This window comes from Carya illinoinensis, chromosome 9 (genome assembly GCF_018687715.1).
Source record: "Carya illinoinensis cultivar Pawnee chromosome 9, C.illinoinensisPawnee_v1, whole genome shotgun sequence".
NCBI classification, from domain to species: Eukaryota; Viridiplantae; Streptophyta; class Magnoliopsida; order Fagales; family Juglandaceae; genus Carya; species Carya illinoinensis.
The window spans coordinates 16097231-16120896 of NC_056760.1; the positions used below are offsets into that span (position 1 = coordinate 16097231).

A 23666-nucleotide genomic window follows, 5' to 3' on the forward strand; every position below is an offset into this window, starting at 1 on the left:
AACAAGTCAATTACAAATGTTAATAACTTCTCAACACACTACCATGATTGGCATGGTCTAGTCCAGACGGCAGATCTCTAAAGACCTAAGTTTAAGAGATAGTACAACTCTATCCACGATAGAGTTACCAAATCCCCATACCCCGACTAAGCGAAGTATGGAGCACTAACCCCACCATAAGCACCGCAAGTGGAGGGGGGGATCACTCCATTCAGACTAAGGTCTGAAGGTACTATTTTTGGATTTTTATTTTTTGAAAAGTAAAGATAGGACACGAAATAAACTACAATGGGAACACTACACACAGAAAACCAATGCACCCAGGGGCTACTGTAGCGCATGCAGAACACGCACCACACTGGAAGAAAACTGACGGCCGATCTTAGAAGTCCCTGACTCACATGCCCCAGAATAGTTGCTTGTGGCGTCGGCAGAGGCTTCCCGGTGGCTCATGAGAGCCACACGCCAAAACTTCGAGAACTTTCAACCCGCACATACAGGCCATTTGCCGCTCCGTTTGGCACCGTATTCAGTGGTCTTGAAAATCGGTGGCTGGGCAACACCATTAAGGGGCACGTGCTGGTCTGTGGTTGCCGGAGTCTTCCAAATCTGCAATTCTCCCTTATTTGGCCTGAAAAACAAAAAACACATAAGAAAATCCCTACTTAGAGGGGGAGGGAGGGGTAGAGATTGAGGGAGGGGGAAGGAAGCCGAAGCTCCCACCCCCTCTAGCCGAATCTGTGGAGAGTGTTTAGAGAGAAGGGAGAGTTTTTTTCTAGAGAGAGAAGCGAGAGACCCCCTTCTAATTGCTTGCATGAAACACATCCTTGCATCAACAACTACTGGCCTTTCCTGCCCTGCACTCTTGTGGGTTCTGAAAACTCCCCCTAGTTCTATCTTCTTAGTTCTTGCAACAGCTTTTCTTCCTAAACATCATTTTGATCAAATATGGCTGGTGAGCAACAAATGAAACCTACCTCCGAGCTCCTTTTGATCGTCAATTTTTGTATGTACGTCGTAGATTTGGGAATTGGTGCTCGGGCTATGAATAGAGTAATATTTGATCATGGCTTCATCATTGGTATAACCATTTCCTATCTCCTCTCATTTCTTTATCATGATTTGTGTTAATATGTTTGCAACTTGCATTTGCTTATGATGCTTTTTGTGTGAACTCCAGGACCCAGATTTGATCTTCTGGCGCATTTTTTGCCGATATACTTTCCGATAGGAAATGTTGCCATTGGGTTCTTTGTCACGTTTTCTTTGATAGCCGGAGTTGTTGGTGTTGCATCAGCAATATCCGGACTCAACCATGTCCCTTCTTGGACTGCTGAAGGCTATTGTTGCTTGGGGTAAGTTATTACCACAAACTACCATTTTTTTCTCTCTATATCTCCATTTTTTCCCTCTGTATCTCCAAATAGAAATGAAAAACGGATCAGAAATATGTTGCTTTTGGTCCTAATCTGTAAAACAATGTGTACAAATTTTCCTGCAAAGAGATTGAGCTCCACATAAAAAATGCTCGCCTGGTTAGACCAAAACCCAGATTTCCTTTTTTTTCTTTTCCTGATAGAAATGTGTGTGGGTGTGTAATCACTGCACTTGCAATATCCATTTTGTGGAAACTTCCTTTCATTTGTTCTTGCAGAGAACGATGGAATCATTCCTAATCATCCTGTCAGCGACACAGCTGTTCCCTCTAGTTTCACAAATTGAAGAGCCTATTGTACGCAAGTTAGTTCAACTATTTACCTGCTTGGAATTAGATGTATTTCCTCACAACGCATTGTAGGAATTAAGCACAGAAATTGACTTTTGACCAAGCCATTGTCATATCAATCACAAGCATCACAAAACACTAATTATTATTATTTCTTAACATCTGCAACCATGCTTCAACAAGTCTGCGACAGAAAAATGGAGTTCTAATTAATTGTTCGTGCTCCATTGTAATCGGTTGCAGTTGTGCTGTAATGAAAGAACAAGGGCATATATCATCAAACTGATTTTATCTGTGATAAATAAATCACCAGCTCATTCAGACACAATACTAAAACCAACCATATCAGGCATTTGATGGCTCTCTTTAAGTTTCAACATTTCAAAAGAGGAAATCCATTCCTAAAAACACCCCCAATCAATTAAAGAAAGCCAGCAACCATGCAATAAAAAGACCCATATGCTGTAAAAGCAAAATATAAAGTTGTAGACGAAGCGTAGACACCATCCATAAGATAACACCATGACAGCAATCAAAGGAATATTGATATCACCTAAGAACTTGCAAAAGCCAGATCACACCACCACCCTACCCAATGATGCAAAAGAAACTGTAAGTACAACACACCACCTAGAAAAAGCACTAGACTACAAGAGTAACAAGGCGTGTGCCGAAAGCCAGGGACACCAAGCTGCCTACAAGTATTGACACCATCATCACAAACCCTAAGACTGTTTATCTGATCAGACCTCTTGGCTGGTTATTTACTGGGAAAAACCAAGAACAGTTTTCTAGCTGGACAAATCAAAATTTCCTCTAGACCAAATCCTTCTGAACTTTCACAAGCTTCACCGTTCCACTGAAACCCATCTGTTTCTGCATCAAAAGGAAACCATGGCAATCGTCAAATATTGTTACTTTCTTAAAAGTCCAAGGCAAGATATAAATTCATCAAACACTTAAAAATTAGAAAAACAGTTATACAATTATCAAACCATACTAGGTTTTATTACACAAATTTGACAAGAAGAGCAACAAAAGAATGGTTCAAATAAACAAGAACTGTGACAAGTGCTACAGGCAATTGTAACCCAATCGAGCACAAAAAAGAACCCAGTTTCAAAGTTTCAGATCACTCTATGCACCACTTAGAGCAGCCAATCAGCAAGGCAAAAAAAATCTAAAAGCAATTCACTTGGAAATTTGGAAATCAAGTTTACTGAATCTATTGTTGAATTTTTTTTTTTTTTTAATATAAGTAATAAGAAATTTTATTGACCAGTAAATAGGCAATAGCCCAAGCACACAGGAAGTATACAAGCGAAAACACCTAAATACACGCTAGGAAATAGAATGGGCTAAAAGCTAGTGTTGAAAATCAAACCCAGTGCTACGTATACTTCCTGTGTACGCGCGTTACGCCTATTTATTTCAGATCAATAATATTTTTTCTCTTACTTATCAAAAAAAAAAAAAAAAAAAAAATCAAACCCAGAAGAACCTTATGGGTAAAAACACAGCATAGTACAGGATAGAAGAGGCTCAAGAAATAACACGACTTAAATAAAAAAGGATAGAAAGCAGGAATGTGATCTGGGACTCATTGTCAGTATCACACAGCCAAATGTCGTTAAAGGCAAAAGCTGCATGATGCAGAATAGAAAAAGGCTCAAAAAAAGTTTAGAACAGAGTCAGAATGTGATGTGGGGCTCACTGGGACCTTTTCTGGGCGAGGTGTAGAAGCACCAAATAAGACTTGGAAACAGCAATTCTCTAAGACATTCAGCAATGATTATTCTAAAACCAAACAAAGCCTCCATCTCAGACATGCATCACTTTTGCAATATGTTCCAGAGTTGCTAAGGCATTCACCTCACCAATCTTGCCAGAAAACATAACTTATTATGATACCCAACAGCTACTGAGAAGCTTGTGGAAGGTAACAGCTTTATTGAATGCAACTCAAAAGTCTCTCTAGACAATAGCAGTAGAAAACTTCAAGGAGAATATCAGATTTTAAGTAGGAATAAAAGAAACAAGAAAATGGGACCGATGATCTCCATATCAGGCCTTGACATGGCATAAAATATTTGAACGAAAAATGAAAATCACTTTTCCTCTCCCTTGAAAGGAAATTTTCACTCCTCTCCAAGTGCCTCAGTAGTTTTTAAATGCTTCCATAAATTCCCTGGTCCACTCAAAGCAAGGTTATATCATTTCAATATTTCAATACAAACTCGAGAATTTATACAAAATATCTATTAAGCTCATCTGTTATAACTTATAAGAATAATCTTCTATGGAGAGAGGAACAAAATTCCACAACAAAATCTTAAGCAATTGGGTGATATTACAAGGGAAAAGTCTCAAACATCTCATCATCAGCAATAAAATATTAAAATCTAAAATATAGTATAGTAAGAGATAAAACAGAAAGTTACTGTGTGCGTGGGGGTGTTGGGGGGGGGGGGGGGGGGGGGGGGGGGGAGAGAGGTCAATAGATACTGAACAAAAACATCATAATTATGGGAGGAAGAACCTTCAATAGATGTGAAGGATATCTAATGCACCTCACCATATGCATGCAACGGAACACAAAGCAATCATAAAAAAGATGTCAAGGTACACAAATTGATTTCATCAAACGATATGCTGAAAGCTGAAAGGGTATTGACATATGACAGCAAGGGACTTTTGTTTCCCAGCCTATTTATTATAAGTGAGGTAATTTATTAAAAGTGCAGAGGGTTTCAAACCCAAGCAACAGGGTGTATACAAGAAAAGAGAGGGAAAATTAGAAGACATAAAATCACTGTAATTAGAAAAGCTAGGACTATTCTGGGCTGACATCCAAACATAAAGAGTTTTTAGCAATATGGTTCTAAGCTCATCTTCACTGTAACTTCAACTTGCATAGTATTACTACTTGGCAAGGTCTCGCCATTGCTCTTTAGTATGCATGACCTTGGCATCGTAAGCTTCTCTTTTCATTTGTCCTTTAACGCAATTCTCGTAACTTTTTCTGTTCTTCCCATATCCTAACAGTAGATTGAACTCCATTACACACGGTGATCATCTTCATTTAGTATTCCACCAGAGTTCATCTGTTTCTAATATGTTTGCCTCTATTTACATGATTACCAGCATCTCAATCTATTAGCAATCTCTACCTCCTCAAGAACGCATCCGCTACAATGACATCCAAAAAGCAGAAATGTTGGTTCTTGACTAACCAACACTTTCTCTACTTTATAATTGCCCAAGATGGTGCTACTTTTCACTTCAAAATCGGTGTCAAAGCTCAAGCCTTTCGTTATAAAAACCCCTTTCCATTGGATAATGGCCCAAGATGGTGTTCCTCTCTCTATTTCTACATGCCAAGAACTTTTCTCTCTTTTTACTTATGTTTGTCAGGTGGATCTCTTGTATACTTCTAATATACTGGGAAACACTCTTCATCGTTAAAGTGGATAAGGGGCTGGACCTGGTCACGGGTTTGGGTGGTGGATTGAAAACGGACGAGGGGGGGTGGGGGTTAGATCCTATGGGTTTGAAGGCATCAAGTGCACCGTCATAGGGCATCTCGACGCAATCACAGATAGGGAAGTCAGACGGCGGTATCACTCAGGACATCGACAACTTGTCGTCTAACTGCCCTTAGTCACTAGTTGCAAATGGGGTTGGTACGTTTTTCCAGGGTTCGCTTTCAGTTGTAGATGGGGGTCCTTCCAGAATTTTTGAATACTTTGGAAAAAACAGACAAGCCTCTTTCAGAAGATGAAAATGGGGTAACAGAAGATAGTGCTTCCCCTACCTGTTCTATGCCTCCTGATGAAGCAGTTTGGTTTGACAAAGTGGCACATAAAGGATCGTCAAGGGCTGGAGCACCTACAAGCAACGTCCTCGTCGATGGAAGAACAACACCTATGCCGAAGGTGAAGGAACCCTTAATGGTGACAACAACAATGGACAGTAACAATATAGCTGTTGAGGAGGTTTGAGATTTAAATGCAGGACATGGCGGGGAGGAAATTATGGGTTTGTCGTTGGTGCCTTGTGAGGAGGAATGTCTAGGGTCGGAAGTGCATTTGGGAACTATGTTTGGGAATAATGTTGTTCTCCTAGTTTCTCTTCCTCCGATAAACAATATAGCGGGTTCACCATCGAATTGGGTTATGCATAAGGGTAATGAGATTCAGCATATTGTGGAACTTTCATATGGAGGATGTGAAGACCAATTTAAAGCACTACTCACTGCGCTTGAGGTGGGCCACTCGCTTGAAACCAAATCAAGATTTAAGAAAAACAGGGAGTTAATGGGTCTTTCTTGGGCAATCAACTACAACGCAAAGAGAAGTAACTCAAGTCGAGGGAAGACTAAAGGGAGGGCATTATGAAGACGTCCTCGTAGAGGGAGTTTAGGGTGGAGCATTAATCTTACGGGAAACAAGGGGTTAGGGTTGGGGAGGTGTGTTCCATTCAGATTCAGGCCTGGTGTATTCCATTGTATTCAGGCTTGGGGTCATTAGGAGTTCTCTAGTATGGACTAAGTGTTTTCTTGTATACATCCAACATACTTGATTACTCCTATTGATATATAATATTTTTACTTATCAAAAAAAGTAAAATCATTATATTACCCACAAAATAACTTATAATGTGGCTGCCCTTCAAGCCTTTTAATCCAATTTTCATTTAGTTTTCACACGATATAGATGGTAGAAGACGCCGGTTACTGATTTTGCATGTAACACAACTAGTGTAATATATGTCCCTTCGCAAGAACATGGCAACCAAGCTATCTCATGCCCATCAAACTTCACATTTCACAATTTTCCAACACGTTCCTTATTTCCTCCAATCACATTTTCACTAATACATAGTAAAAACCCTTTGGTCGTAGAGAACTTGGCCAAAATTCTAACATGGCATATAACTCCATTTGTATCTCATATGTCACAAATGTGAAATTTACATCATTAAGTAATATATGTGCTAGGGGCTCTTTATCCAATTCTCAGAGACCAATGCATGGCACATATTGTTTTCTTCCATACACATTCTAAATAGAAAAACTATATTTGGTTGCTGTAAGACCACTCTCCACTATTTTTTTTATTTTGCAATCATTATGTTTGCCATATAAAAGGTCAACCATATAACCCCTAGGGGTTGGCTCAAGTGGTAAAGGTCTTGGTCTTGGTGGTATGCTCCCTCTAAGGTTTGAATCCTCTTAGGTGAAAACAATCTTTAGGAGCCATCGGAATAGGGGATTTTCCTCTTGAATTACCCGAGGTGCACTTGTAAGAAACTTCTTGCCGAGGGCCTATGCACCCCTAGGATTACTCGGAACGCTATTCTCAGACACCCAATGCCAAAAAAAAAAAAAAAAAAACCATATTTTCAAGGTATACATGTAAGACACTAGCAAAAGAGATTTTTACAAATATATACCATATATCCGAATGGTCTGGCTTGATCAATCCATAGCATATGCCTCCAAAATATCATAGAAACAGTAATGACATCCTAGCAACTAACACCTTTTTTTTTTTTTTTGGTGCCGCGGGGCCGGGGGTTTGAAGGAAAAACGTGCACAGCAAAATAGGATATGAGCAAATCTCGATACCTCAACACAATTCTTAGGAAGAAAGGGCAAGACGAGCTATATAAACTGGATTAAATCATTCAAACCTGAATTTATCTCCCGGTGCCTGTTAGAACCTCAAACAATCCACAGCAACTCAGCCAGGAGGTTCTTTTCACCATTTGAGGGGCTGGTGCTACCAGAGGCTACATCAACTCAGCAAAACATAAACACATTTATTTTCAATGCATTATACCATAAATACATAATCAAAATTGCAATCAAGAAAAGTATAGGGGGCAATACCTGGCTTTCAGAATATTCAGGAATCTCAGAATCTTTGACATGTGCTGCACTATTACTAGTTGCAGCAACAGGAACACTAGATGATGGCGATATTTTACCCTCATATCCATTTGACACTGATTCCACCACAGTCAACGATGCCTGAACATGATCATCAGATAAAGGAAATATGCCATCCTCATTATTATTCACTGTCAAATCCATCACAGCTACTGGAGCCTGACTTGATTTACGCAACAACTTTTCATCACTTTCATTTGATCTTGATTCAACCACATCAGCAACCACTGGATTCACAACTGGAGCACTTTCAGTCATGTGAATTGTCTCCAGGGACACAGATACAGCTGGATTAGGAGATTCGACAAGAGGGTTTTCTTTTGGTCCCAATTCAACCACATCAGCAACCATGGTATTCTCAACCGGAGCACTTTCAGTCAAGTGAATTGTCTCATGGGACACAGACACTTCCAGATTAGGAGATTCGACAAGAGGGTTTTCTTTTGGTCCCAATTCAACCACATCAGCAATCACTGGGTTCTCAACTGGAGCACTTTCAGTCATGTGAATGGTCTCCAGGGACACAGATACTGCTGGATTAGGAAATTCAACAACAGGATTTTCTTTTGGTCCTGATTCAACAACATCAGCAACAACTTGATTCTGAATTGAAGCACTTTCAGTCATGTAAATTGTCTCCTGGGACACAGAAACCACCAGATTAGGAGACTCAACGAGAGGGTTTTCTTTTGGTCCTGATTCAACAACATCAGCAATCACTGGATTCTCAACTGGAGCACTTTCAGTCCTGTGACTTGTCTCCTGGGAAACAGATGCCACTGTCTTTACAGATTCAATAAAAGGGGCAGTTTCGGCAATTAAATTAACAGTCTCCCCAACTGATGGATTTTCAGTAGCCCACATCGCTTCTGCAGGCAAAGAATCCACAGGCTTAACCAAGTCATCATATGAACTTGCTTCCAAAACTGAATTGTAGGCCTCCTTTGGTTTACCATTAGTGACTCGTGCCTCATCATCTGAACTACTACTGCTAGAGCTCTGATCATTGCCATCATGTGATTCCTTGGCCAACTCAAGGTGCTCAATGCTACCATTTTTGCTCTCAAAGTTCTCCTCCGATTGCAACTCCCTCTCAATTTCAATAGCACCATCATCCTCTAAGCCTATTTTCTGTGCACCCTCTACATTAATAGGGAATCCCTCCATAGACTTGTCTTCAGCAACAAATGACTGAATGGATGAAGGGTCTCTCTCCTCCAAGTCCTCGCTTCCCTCGTTAAATTGATTTTGGTCACTGCCCTGGTCCCGAGATGCAGGGCTATTAACCTCTCCACTATCACTTTCTTTCCCATCTTGGGATTTCAAATCGTCATTTCCTAACATAGTTTGATTCAGTCAAAAGATTTTCAATCAAAATTAAGCATCATGAGTCACAGACAAAGAATATTTAAGCCAACTGGGCCATAAAATCCACTTACAAGCAAAAATTAACATACGGTTGAGTAACAGAAGTTAAGTTGATTCAATCAGAATAAGTAACAAAAAAATTCCAAGTAAAAATGGTGTTTAGCAAACTTGTATTTGGCCCGTTCAACCCTTTCTTTTAAAGAAAAAGGACAGAGAATAGAGCATGATTCAGGAACAGATAAATAATATGATCCAATCATAAGAATCATAATCAGAATCGAGCAAACAAGGGATACTAATTTACGCCCATTAGCCCAAATTGAGAACCAACCCCCCCCCCCCCCCCCAAAAAAAAAGAACATAATATAGACAAGTATGAGAGTAAAATTTGGATGGCAGCTCAAAAAGTTCGGATTGGTCTGGTGGGGTTGAAAGCAAGCAAACCAACAAAACCCATTAATTAAGTCGACAAAAAGATTTTAAAACACGGATTGAGAAAATAAGATAAGCGCATAGTTGAATGACAGACAAGCAAGTGTGGATTGGTTTGATAGAGTTGAAACCAAGCAAAACAGAAATAATTAACTAAGACCCATTAAACCCAAACTGGAACGAAATAACAGATCAGAAGCAAACTTTAAAAAGCTGGGTGCATCATTGAGAAGGGAAAGTGCGGAGCAGCCTGGCGGGGCTGTATTAAAAGAAATAAGAAGGGCAAAAGTCAGTACCTTGAATGTCGTTGGTTGAGAGCTTGGGGGTGTGGGTTTCGCTGCCCTTCTTTTTCTTTGCAGCTCTTTTCTTCTTGCCACCTGAAGGCATGATTGTGGGGGCTCTCCTGGGTGATTGCTACAGTGGGATTCTCACAGATCGTGAGTTGAAACTTGTCCCTGTTATCGGGTCCGTGAGCCCCCCCTCTCTCTGTCTCTCTTTATCTCTACTTCTTCCTAACTTTCTTCTGTAATAATGCTGTATCTACGTTTCAAAAATGGAAAATATATAACTGGTAAGGACTGAAACGGATGAGGATCTATTGGGAATTCCGAAACAAATTGCTGAAACGTCGGGGAATTCATATTCTGTCTATTTCTCTCCACCTCCGTCTTTCACTTTCCATGTGGAGAATAATCTGCCGCTCCGTCTGGCCTATAAATGTCGTGAATGCAATTTTTGGGGGGAGGGGTGCTGAGTACAGTCGGGTCCTATTTTGTTGTTTATTTCTAGTGTCATTTTTTGAAAGGTGTAAAGTTGGACTTTACGAAATTTACATACATTTAATTCGGACGAAAAATGGAATGAAAATGATGGGGAATTGGGTGGGAAAATTTTTGAGTGGTGTGGAATTTGCCAAATTTTTCTTTTTAATTAATTGATTTTTGTGTTCATGGATATAATGATGATTTTATATATGAAAAAATCTACTTATCATTTATTTTTTTTATCGTTATTTTATCATTTTATGATAAGATATTAAATTATAAATTTATAAATAAAATATAATAAATATCTAATATTATCTTATAAGATGATAAAAAGATAATAAAAATTGAGATAATAAATAGTATTATTCTTTAAATATAATTTGGATTTATGTCTTAGTCATATTTATGATAGAATAGTGGGTCCATTTCACATTGAATTTGTTATTTTAGTATTCAAAAGTTAAAGGTGTATCTCGTCCATGTCGGCCTAGTTGATCACACTATTTATATCATAATTAGGCCGACCTAATATATATATATATACACTAAAATAATTTACTTAGATTTAAAAAATAATACACTTGCCTAAAAATAAATATTTGCAATAATAATACAAAAAATAATTAAAGATTAGAGAAAATATTTTATACAATCATATTTTAAATTAAAGGTATTTTTTTAAAATGATATTATTTTTATAAGTTATTTAAAAAAAATGTTCCTCATTTAAAATATAATTAGGTAAAAAGTAATACAAATTGTTGTATGTGTATTCTTTTTCAAAATTACATTACCCCCATTCATTATTTTTCAAAATAATATTAATTTTGTTTAAATAAATAATTTCTTATTTAATCCTCTTTTTTTATAATGTGATTAAAATTGTGTATCATATCATAAATCTTTGTTAATATTAAGCACCTATAAGTTTTATCGCCTGGTATTTATATTGAATCATATGTAATATTTTTTTATTCTTGATTTTATTTTAATTAAAGGTAGTTTTCTTTTTATTTTTATCAAAATTGAATCCAGGAGATAAATATTGTACTTTTTCTGTTTATATGCCTGTAAATGTATGTCTTAAATCAAAAAAGGAAAAAAAAGAAAAAGAAGATGAGGACAAACTTGTGTCGCTATCTCTTTGCTTTGAAAAAAAGGTCTGAACACATCGAAAAATTAATTAATAAGCAATTTTATTGAACAAAAATTCTATAAAATTTTTAAGCATACACGTCACTTTTTCTAACCAAATGATTGCTATACAGATAATGAATAGAAAAATTTAATTAATTTAAAAATAATACATTTTAAAAAAATTTTAAAAAAATATTTGGTATGTGGATATATATGTAGCAAAGCTTTTTTAATAAAAAAAAATAAAATTATATATACAGTCATTTTTATATATTTTTATGCTCCACTAATATAATTAACTGCATCACTTTTAATTAATATAAAATAACTATTTTGATCAATCATATTAATAGAGTTAGTAAAAATTACGTAAAAGTGATTATATATAATAGAATTTTTTATTAAATTAATAAAAAAATATCTTATTTTTAATAAATAATATTTATAATTTTTAAAATATATAAATCTCACGTATTCATAAATTTATATTTATTATAAATATCATTTCCCTATCTCATCATCTCATATACACTTTATATTTCTAAGGACAGAGATCGTTAATTAGGCACAAGTCCTCCGTGCTTTTATTTCCCTCCATATCTGCCCAAAAGAAGTGGGTCCACACACGGATGAGGGAAAGTTCTCCATCCCAATGACTTCCCTCTTGATCTTTCCCTCCTTATCTTTCCCTCCTATTTTCCATCCAACCAATCACAGTATTGGTTTCAATCAAGACAAAATAGGTATTAGTAATTTATTATATATATATATATATATTAATAATCATCCTACCTACCCAAGTGATCCATTAAAATTATAATTGATTTGCTCTCTGTCATTTTCCAATTTGAAATTCGAAATTGGTTTAAAATAATTTATTTAAATTTATATTATTAATTTTTTTTGTCTATTATGGCCTGAATTATGCCACCGAAGACCTTGTCAGAAAGTCTTGTTTTGATATGATTATATGATATATCCACGCCCACGTTGCATGTGAACATTTATGGATGCAGATCTCAACATCCTCAACCGAGTTTAATACGTGTCTAATAAATGCACAGCAGCATCGTTACGGTTATAAGAGTAATCCCAATATTCTTCATCCTATCGTTTAAAATATTTTATTAAAATTTATTTTTTATTTTACATATTAATTTTTACAGTCAATTTATTTATTTTTTTATCATATTTAAATATTATATTTTTTAATATATTTTATTCATTTCAAATAAAATAAAAAAATAAAAAATAGAGAAAGAAATAAATAAAGAATAAAAAGTAAAAAGATAAATGAATTTAATTGAATATATATACAAGTGTGAACAGTATTCTATAAATGTAGATGAGGTACTGTAGCAAATTGTATAATAGAAATAAAATACATAATTCATTAGATGGCTATTTTGAACTGTTTTCTTTAAATTTTATACAAATATAAATTTTATATAATCCATTGGAAGTGCCCTAAAAAAAATATTGCTAAATGTAGTTTTAAAAAACAAAATTTACTTTTTCATGTATAAGTTATTGATACGTATAGTTATCGTATTAGTTATTAGTATGTTGAAAATAATAAAATTTAAATTAAAAAAATTAATAAAATTAGTCTTATAAATAAAATTATAAGTGCATAAGAAATTATATTTACAGTTATAAAGTGGACAAACGTCACATATTTCTTTAGAAAAAAAATGAATAAATATAAGACCTGCATGAAAAATATAAACATTATAATAATGAACTACACTCTTTTTTAAAAAAAGTACGTAACACTTGCACAACAAATAATTATATCTAACATTACTTATTTTTAACAAATTGAAGTATTATTATGGGCATGTCTAGATATAGAAGTCATCTCTAAAAATCTCAAACCATAATCTATCCAATAAAACTATAACTCAATTGGACTACAACAATCATATTTTACATTGAAATGTCGATTATGAGCAATAAGAAAAATGAGTATTTATGGCAAATTATTTGCAATGAAAAAATAAGTAAATATAAGATTCACATGAAAAATAATAATAATAATAATAATAATTTTATAATAATGGACTCTACTCTTTTTAAAAAAAATGCGTGGCGCTTACACAACACATGATTATATCATTACCCATTCTTAACAAGTTGAAGTTTTATTATAGTCACGTCTAAATATAGAAATCATCTCTAAAAATCTCAAACCAGAATCTATCCAATAAAACTATAACTCAATTGGACTACAACAATCATATTTGTTGCCCAGATGACTAACACAAGAGGGGTGATGAATTGAGTTGTATTAAAAAAATAACAATTATAAATCAAATATACAATATAAAATATAAACAAAATACGAAACAGTAATAAATATAAAGAGTAAGGGTAAAAGAGAAGCAAACTCAGTATGTTAACGAGGTTTTGCCCCACTGCCTACGTCCTTGCCTTAAGTTACCCATTGAGGATCCCTAAATTCACTATTCAACCTCCTTCAGGTGGAAATAGAAACCTATTACACCTTTGAACAACACCGCTACAAAGGATCCATGTAGAACACCCTCTACACTTGCAATCACCTTACACGTGGTGATTCAACTATTCCCTGTGTAGAACACTTTCTACACGCACAAGGGTTATACACACCATTTTACTGATATAAGAGCTGATAGTGGGTAGGTTATCAGAAAACACTCATCAGTGAGTGAAATAAGAATAATACAGCGCAAACTATATCTCTCAAAATGAACAAGAATTAAAGCTCAATGCTTAGAAAAGAGAGAATGAAAGTTTTGAATGAATGTTGTATGCTCTGGATGTTGTAAATGTGAAACTCTCAAATGATCTATTTATAGGCATATGAGATTTTATATTCAAATTTAAAAAGATTCACATGTCAAAGACAACATCATTCACTTTTTCAAAAAAATCAAATAAAAGGTTCTTCTTTTTCAATTGTCAAAGACAATATCATTCATTTTTCAAAAACTTCAAACCTAATCTTTTACTTTTGGTATATGACAAAAGGAGCACATTTTATTTTTCAAATAAATCAAACCTAATCTTTTACTTTTTGCATATGACAAAAGGAGCACACTTTACTTTTCAAAAAATTCAAACCTAATTTTTTACTTTTTGCATATGACAAAAGGAGCACATTTTACTTTTCAAATATTTCAAACAAAATCATCTACCTTTTGCATAAGTTAAAAAAAAGTATCAATCACTTTTAAAAATATTCAAATAAAACATGCACATGTGAAAGATGACATTCAATCATCTTTAATATTTTCAAAATTCAATCCTTTAATCAAGGCATGCACATGTAAAAGATGACAATCAATCATCTTTCAAAATTTTCAAATTTAATTTTCAAAAAATTCATGCACATATGGAAAATGTATTTTAATGCTTTATGATAAAATATTAATTTTGAGCCTTAATCCTAATTTCAAATTTTTATGAGATTTACAACATTACTCTATAACTTTAATGTGAAGTTGTTCCATTCTTGCTCATGGTTATTTCCTTGATGTGTTTGACTCCATTGTGTAGACAACTTGAGCTTGAGACTTCTATCATCAAAATTCATGTGTAGATATATAATTACACAAATCTTAAAACCTTGGGTTCAACAATATTTTACATTGAAATATTGAGTATGAACAATAAGAAAAATGAGTATTTATGGCAAGTTATTTACGATGAAAATGACTATTTGTGATGATAATAGATTAATTTTAATAGAAAATAGATATTTTAACAGTAAATAACTGACAGTAATAATCGTTTTTCTTCTAGTGACGATTAAATCCTTCCACCCATTACACTTTTATTGCAATTATCAAGCATATACTTTAAAATTCAATTCAAAACAGAGATTTTAATAAAAAAATGATAATATGATATAATTGTAGTGATTGCATATTAATAAATGAGGAGTCGAGGAGGGATCTTTGTCCATCGTGATTGGCAACATGAAGATCACCCACTCCACGCACAAGAAAGGGAGGTCTACTATTAGGAAACAGAGAATTGAAAAGAGAGTCTAAAAAATTTGTAGGCTTTAGGCGTATAGAAATACTGTCTTTAAGACAATATTTGCCCTCACTCGATTAAAGCTTGCTAATAGGTTCCTAGCAAATCACCCCAGAATACAATAAAACCTACAACTCTACAAATAGCAATTTTGGAAAGTTACTAGGTTTCTATGGCGAAGTCTGAAACTGGGACAAAGAAGTAGAGCTAGTTTTCTCGCGTTCATACAAGTCTGTTTTATAGACTTGAAAAGACACTTATAAAAAATTACATCTTTTGTAACTTAACCATTTAAAGTCATGTTTAAATAATATAACGGTTACAAGTATAAATGAAGTGATGTGTCAACCCAGTGATTAAGGCATGCCTCTTCCCTAGCCCATGCATTGGTTCGAATCCCATCAACCCCCAAGCGTCTTTTTATTTTGTTTTCCATAACTTGAGAGGCTTGGTACACACAGATTTTTAATCTTTTCACAAACTTTCTTCCTTCAATATTTAAATATATACTACAACCTATTCCAAAAATTCCCCACTAGGTTGTAATATATATTATATATTCAATTTCAGTATTAATATTATCATGCATAAAAGATGGTATCTTTCTACTTAAATCTTTTTTCAGAGCTTGTTTGGGATTGAGTTTAAAAATTTAAAAAGTACTTTTAACTATTTAAAAGTTCTTTTAAAGAAAAAATAATATGTTTGGTAAATTTATAAGACAAAATTTAATCACCTAAAAAAACTGCAAGTCTACTTTTTAAAAGTACCGAATTGAAACTTTTATCAAAATGCTCATGCAGATCACTGTATATTTTTAAAAAAATTAATATAATTAACTATAAAAGTGCTTTAGATACATGTTTATCATACAGTAAATAGCTTTTAATATATAGAGCTTATTATTTAAGTTATAAGTTATAAATCCTAAAGTTATAAACTATATTTATCACCGCAATCCCAAACGTACACTTAGTGTGATTAATTCAAAATTCTAAAAAGTAATTAGTGGACTAGGCTAAAATCAAAAGTTTTTAACTTAAAACCGGAAATAACACACATGAGAATATCTAATTCATAATACAGGTTCATAATTATTAGCACTATTATGGCCTTGTGCTACAGTTTAATGAACACTTACAAGAGTAAACCCAAATTTCTTGTTAGAAGCAGCACCACTTCTATGTTCATATGGGCGAAGTTCCTTTTATGTCATTGTTACCACAATAATTCTATATTTGAATTTCATTAAGAGTAAAACCCATACTCCTTAATCATAACAATCAGTACTGATCCATCATGAATGAGACTTTGTTATTGCAGTGCTGAACTAATAACAAATCAGTAACTTGTTATTACCCATTAAACTATTTTATATTAAAACTGAAAAAATGTTGGGTTACCATTATTGGTGATTCTTTTGAAAATGTTTTAGTCACATTCCAATGGATGTAACCCTTACCAATTCTCGCGATAAACCTTTGGTAAAAGGGTCTGCCAAGTTACAACTTGACCTCACATAGACAATCGTTATAATTCCATCAATTATTAATTGTCTAACATAATCATATCTTAGACTTATATGTCTAGATTTTCTGTTGCACACTTTATTGTATGCTCTAGACATAGTAGTTTCACTATCAGAATGCAAGGAAATAGCTGGCATAAGTTGTGGCCATAACTTTATATCCAACAACATAGTCATAAGCCATTCTGCTTCTTTTCCTACTACTACTAATGCTATAAACCCAGATTCCATTGTGGAATGAAAAATACATATCTATTTTTTTGATGCCCAAGAAATAACACCTCCATCAAAGGAAAATATCCAACTAGACGTGGATTTATTGTCACTTGTATTAGTAATCCAACTAGCATCTGAGTATCCTTTTAGTATAGTTGGAAACTTTGAGTAAAAGAGTCCTAAGTAAATAGTTTTCTTTAAATATCCAAAAACTCTGCTAATTGCTTTTCAGTTATATATACTAGGACAACTAGTGTATCTGGAATGTTTACAAACTGCAAAGGCAATATTTGGTCTGGTACAACGCATAGCATACATCATATTACCAATTACACTAGCATACTCAAGCTGTGCTATTGCTCTTCCAATTTCTTACTTAACTATACACTAGAGTCATATGGTGTGTTTGCTTTTATTCCTAAATGTTTGAATTTAAGAATCAATTTCTCAATATAATGAGATTCACATAGTGCATAACCATCACTATGTCTTTTTCACTTTGATTCCCAAAATAGTAGCTACTTCATAAAGATCTTTCATTTTAAATTTTGAAGTCAAATACTTCTTAATTTCACGTATGTCTTTCATATTAGTTTAAAAAATTAGCACGTCATCAACATAAAGACAAATAATAACACCGTAACCTTTAGTGAATTTTGAATAGATACACTTGTCAGCACTATTGTATTTGAAACCATTAGATAAAATAACAAAATCAAACTTTTCATGCCATTGTTTTGGTGCTTGTTTTAAACCATATAATGACTTAACTAATTTACATACTTTCTTTTCATTTTTAGGTAGAACAAATCCTTCAAGTTGTTCCATAGATACTTTCTCATCAAAATTACCATTTAAGAAAGCAGTTTTTACATCCATTTGATGTACATGTAAGTCATATATAGATGCAAGAGCTATAAGTACACGAATAGATGTGATCCTTGCCACCGGAGCATAGGTATCAAAATAATCCATTCCCTCATTTTGACTAAAGCCTTTTACAACTAATCTTGCCTTAAAAGTTTAGACTGATCCATCAGACTTATACTTCTTTCTTAATACCCATTTGTCACCAATAGTTTTTGAATTTGGATGTAGATCTACTAACACCTAAGTATTATTAGATAATATTGAGTCAATTTCATCATTTATAGCTTATTTCCAAAAGGCTGCATATCTAGAAGACATGATTTCATCAAAACTTTTTAGATCATCCTCTGTGTTAAGAACAATGGGTATTTTATTAAGGACTATGTTTATGTCTCCTTCCACAAGGAAGACTATAGCTTGAGATGGAATAAAGTCAGGACCAAAATTCTTTTCTTTGCCCTACTGGCAAATCTGTTGACTTTCTCTTATTTTTATTAAGAGAGATACTCGAATTAGAGTTAGAAACTTGTGTTTGATTATGTTCTAAAACATATTCAATATCATTATTGAATTTATTTTCAATAAATTCAACATCTCTTGATTTCACTATGATATCATAGCTTAAGTCTAATAGTTTATATGCCTCGGAGTTTTAAGCATAACCAATAAACACACTTTTGATTGTTCTACGTCCTAACTTAGTCCTGATCTTTAGATTAGGAACTCTGTAAAAGGCTTGACACCCCCACACTTTAAGATAATCTAGATTTGGTTTTCTTCCATTCCAGAGTTCATATGCTGACATTTATAATTTTCTAGATAGTATTCTATTATGCACATGGCATGTTGTAGGTAATGCCCCTTCCCACAAATTAAAAGGCAACTTTGCACTTAAAATCATAGCATTAACCATGTCTACAAGTGTCCCTTTTTTCCATCCAGCCAAACCATTTTGTTGTGGTGTGTAAGGTGTAGTCATTTGGTGAACAATTTCATGTTCTTCCAAGAATTAGAAAAATCACGTGAGAAATATTATTCACCTCTATCAGTTCTAAGAATTTGGATATTCGTTTCCTTTTGATTTTCTACTTTAGATTTCTAGCGAATGAATGTGTGAAAAGCTTCATCTCTATTCTTCATTAAATACACAACATCATATCTAGAAAAATCATCTATAAAAATAATAAAATATCTCTTACTTCCTCTAGTCTAAATGCCATTTAATTCACATATATCATAATGTATAAGTTCTAAAATTTGTGAATTTCTATTAGCAGTAGGAAATGGCTTCTTAGTCATTTTAGCTTGAATACAAATTTCACACTTTGTATCATCAACATTTTTCTAAGAAACTAAACTATGCTTGGATATATGTTTCATATATTTAAAATTTAAATGCGCTAAACAACCATGCCATAAAGAAAATGACTCAACAATATAAGAAGAATGTGTAACATCTTTATTCATAATATTGACTTTGAACATCACATCACAAGAATATCCCTTTCCAACAAATACTCTGTTCTTTTACAAGATCAACTTATCATATTCAATGACAGCTTTTCTGCCTTTTTTACATAACAAATTGGCAAATACAAGATTTTTTTTTTTAATATTTGGAACATGAAGAACATTGGTTAAAATTAGTTTCTTCCCTGAAGTAAGTAACATCTCAACATTTCCTCTTCCATGAACTTGAATAGAATTGTGATTCCCCACAAGAACTTCTTGGCCATTAGTAGCCACAACATAGTTCTTGAATTGTGCTTTCTCATTGCACACATGCATGGTAGCACCATAATCAAACCACCAATAAGAAGAATTTGTAGTAGAAGTGAAATGCACCTTAGTTATCATGCTAATTTGTTTTTTCTATCACCGTCGCAGTGATTTCTTCAATTGCATTTGCCATGTTTGAACTACTACCATTTTCTTTCTTCTTATTCTTTAAAAATTTGCGTTCATGAATATAATAACCCTTTTTTCCACAGTTAAAACATGGCCTATTTTTCTTACCTTTGTTGGTCGAATAATTCTTCTTGAAGGTATTTCCCTTCTTTGTCTTAAGATAATTATGTTTTTTGTCATCTCCCTTGTGAATATTGTTAACATTCACTTTAGAATCAAAATGATTATCATCATGAATTCTACTCTTTTCTTCAATTCGTAGATATTTTCCAATATGTTCTAAAGTGAGTTCTTCGATCATATGCAAAAGCTTCTTCCTGCGGTTATTCCAACTTGGTGGAAGTTGTGCAATAATTGCTCCCACTTGGAAAGACTCAAGAATACTAATTAACAGATCGCAGAGTTTGTTAACCAAAACTTGCAACTCATGCACTCGGTCTAAGCCATACAGATTATCAACCATTTTGAATTCAAAGTATTTCAAAATTTTGAATTTATCAGTACCTAATTTTTTTTGTCTTATATTTTTCTTCTGGAGAATTCTAGGTTTCTCTAGGAGGCTTAATAGCAGTAAAAAGATCATATAAACAATAAGAAAGAGTGTTGAGAATGTGACCTATGCAGACAAGTTCATCATCTTCATGTTTCTTTCTCTCTGCATGAACAGTTTCAGTATCTTCAGGAGTTGGATCAGAAACTGGTTCCATATTTGGATCCAAAACATAGAAAATCTTCAGTGCAGTGAGAAGAAACTTCATCTTGTCTTGCTAGAGTGTGAAATCGGTTCAATCAAATTTGTCCAATTTCACAAAATCTTGATTCATGATTTTGAAAGCTATTGCATTAGACCCTCCTTCTATTGAAATATCATTTTAAAATTGTTGGAAAACAAAGAATTAAAAAGAGAATCTAAGAAATTTGTAGGCTTTGATGCGTATAGAAATACTGTCTTTATATTTGCTCCCACTTGGTTAAGAGGTTCCTAGCAAATCATCTCCAGGATACAACACAGCTTGTAACTCTACAAATAGCAATTTTGGAGAGTTCTTGGGTTTCTATGGCGAAGTACGAAACTGGGACGAAGAAGAAGAACTAGTTTTCTTGCATTCGTACAAGTTTGTTTTTAAACTTGAAGAAACACTTGTGAAAAATTGCATCTTCTGTAACATAACCGTTTGAAGTTATGTTTAAATAATTTAACTAGCACTGATGTGCTACCCTAGTGGTTGAGGCATGTCTCTTCCCGAGCCCATGCACTAGTTCGAATCCCACTAGCCTGCAAGCAGATTTTCATTTTATTTTCCATAACTTGAGAGATTTGGTTAAGTGAGCACGGTCCGGTTCGATCTGGGTGATAGACTGAAATTTCATAATAAATTATACAATTATTAATATATACTAGTACTATATATTATAGTTATACATTAAAGAATATAATAATATATTGATCTAAATATATATAGTTATAGATTAGTACCAATACTATAACTAATAAATATACTAGTAGTATTAGTAATATACTATATGTTAGTGATAAATTGGTAATACTATATTAAATAATAGTCTATCTAGTTATAGTGATTTAATATTAACATATTAAGTTAACTCTACTAAAACTATTATAAATTTATACATATACTATAATTTATACTATAACTTTTATAATATGTTAATATATTAATACATACCAGTACCATATATTATAGTTATATATTAAATAATATAATACTTATGTAATATTGTGATATATATAATTAATATGACGCCTCAACTTCCACGTATAAAAATCCATGGATTGTGACGTTAGGATGATGAGAACATGGGTCATATGCCCCAAACGACAAGTGCTAAGTGTGTACTCATACAAAAAGTATATAACAAAAAAAATCACAGCGGATAAATAAAGGACAGTCTACTAAGTACCAGAATTTTAAATACAAAATTTTCAAAATAAAATGCCTTAAAAAATTATACAGTAATTTAGTAAAAATATAATATAAACCAAAATACATAACAAAAGTGGGAAACAACTCACAAACACGAAAAGCGACCCCAGGCCACTCCTCCACCTCTGCCGATCCATTAGGCTCAACGTCTACATCTATATCTAAATCTACGATTCTGTAGGGTTTGAATACCATGTGAGATAATGAGTTTTAGTAAATAACCAACCAAACAACTCATGAGATAAAAATATATTAATGCAACCAACATGTATGCGTGCACATGATGAAACATGCATGTGCCCAAGACCATTATTTTTCCCTAAAATGACAATTTTTCTAATACACGCCAAAAATCCCATTTGACCCAAAATACGCCATTAAATGCCATCTATCATTTTTCCAGAAATGGCCCAAACATAAACTCACAATTTTTTTAGAAAATGGTGCTCGTATCCATTTAATCATAAACAACAATTTTTCTAGAAAATGGTCCAACATATCCATTTTATCAATCTTTGTAGGTAGGAATCACATGCGTGACTCTACCACTATCCCTACTTACCACCATCCCTACCACTAGCACTGTAGGCAGGAAGCACAAAGGGAACTTACCACCATCCTTACTTACCACCATTTCTACTACATGCACTGTAGGCTAGAATCACAGGTGGAACTCTACCACTATCCCTACTTACCACCATCCCTACAGTTCATTTTCCTTTCTCTGATTCCTTTCAATCCATTCAAATACACACATACCCAAAAATACTTTTTTAACATGAAAACCCAATTTTCATCCTTAACACATGAAAATGCATGAACATAATGATGAATGTCATGATACCAAACACAACATATAAAATATCCAAACACAATCCAATTCCACAAACAATCTCATCCTCCATTTCGAGCAAATCTCCATACTCTTCGGACCTAAGATTCAGTACTACCAACCAGACCGTAGAAAATATGTTAATGTAAAAATATATTTAAATCTTAAGACAATTCTTTGAAAAATTACTTAAAGTGATAAAATATAATTTTTGGAGGGTCAATGTGGTGCTAAAGGTGGCGCCGCAACGACGGAACAATATTGTTCGCAATAAAGTTGTGGGTCTCAAAATGTCAAATTTCGAATGGGAACAAATGAAGGCTTGGGCTGACTATGGAAGAGTTTAGAGATGTTGGTGAAACCAGTGGTGGTGGTCGTTGGCCATGGGTGGCGGCAGAGGTGGCAATTGGAGTCTAAAATAAATCAGAAATGGAGATAAAGGGGCTTCACAGGGGGTAGATCGGGGCTGAAGATGGGTGTGTTAGGTAGCTGGAGGGTCATCGATGATGTGGTGAAGGGCGGGCAGTGAACGGTGGAGGTATGACGACGCGAGAGCAAAATGAAGCCACAACTTAAACTCGTGAGTGGGGAGATTGGCGGCGTTGGAAGGGCTGAAAATGGAGGGGGTGGTCGCCGGCTAGTGGGGAGGAGAATGTGAGGGGCGGTAATGGTAACGGATGATGCACAGTGGCGCAAAAAAGATATAACCCAAATGAGTTTCACACAGAGAGAGAGAGAGAGAGAGAGAGAGAGAGAGAGAGAGAGAGAGAGAGAGAGAGAGAGAGAGAGAGAGAGAGAGCATGGGGTGGGGGATTTCGCCGGAGAGTGGTGGAGTTGGTGGGCTAGGCGATGACGGCCAGTGGTGGCTTACAACAGGGTCGGGTTGGGTTGAAAGGGCGCACGACATGAGAGAAGGGAGGGTGTCATTTTGGAAGGAAGAAGTAGGGGAAAAGAAAAAAG

General features: G+C 34.2%; 2 protein-coding genes across 3 annotated transcripts; one reads left to right on the forward strand and one right to left on the reverse strand.

The window, feature by feature from the left end:
* Positions 1-680: 680 nt before the first annotated feature.
* Positions 681-1829, forward strand: LOC122275649 (membrane protein PM19L-like). The gene is made up of 3 exons (XM_043084792.1): positions 681-1081; positions 1181-1355; positions 1655-1829. Exons 1-3 carry the CDS (start codon positions 949-951, stop codon positions 1674-1676), a joined length of 330 nt encoding a protein of 109 aa, XP_042940726.1. The 5' UTR covers positions 681-948; the 3' UTR covers positions 1677-1829.
* Positions 1830-2057: 228 nt separating this feature from the next.
* On the reverse strand, positions 2058-10245 carry LOC122275648. Of its 2 annotated transcripts, none has more exons than XR_006228617.1 (5): positions 9776-10245; positions 7620-9016; positions 7421-7519; positions 3447-3914; positions 2058-2602 (listed from the first exon to the last, which is right to left on the reverse strand). XR_006228617.1 is itself a non-coding variant. In XM_043084790.1 (5 exons), the coding sequence occupies exons 2-4, from the start codon at positions 9864-9866 to the stop codon at positions 7427-7429; spliced, it is 1581 nt and encodes a 526-aa protein (XP_042940724.1). In that variant the 5' UTR covers positions 9867-9911; positions 9966-10245; the 3' UTR covers positions 2058-2602; positions 7421-7426. The 2 variants fall into 2 exon arrangements, 1 of the variants encoding a protein (XP_042940724.1); XM_043084790.1 differs by lacking the exon at positions 3447-3914 and having other exon boundaries at positions 9776-9911; positions 9966-10245.
* Positions 10246-23666: the final 13421 nt, after the last annotated feature.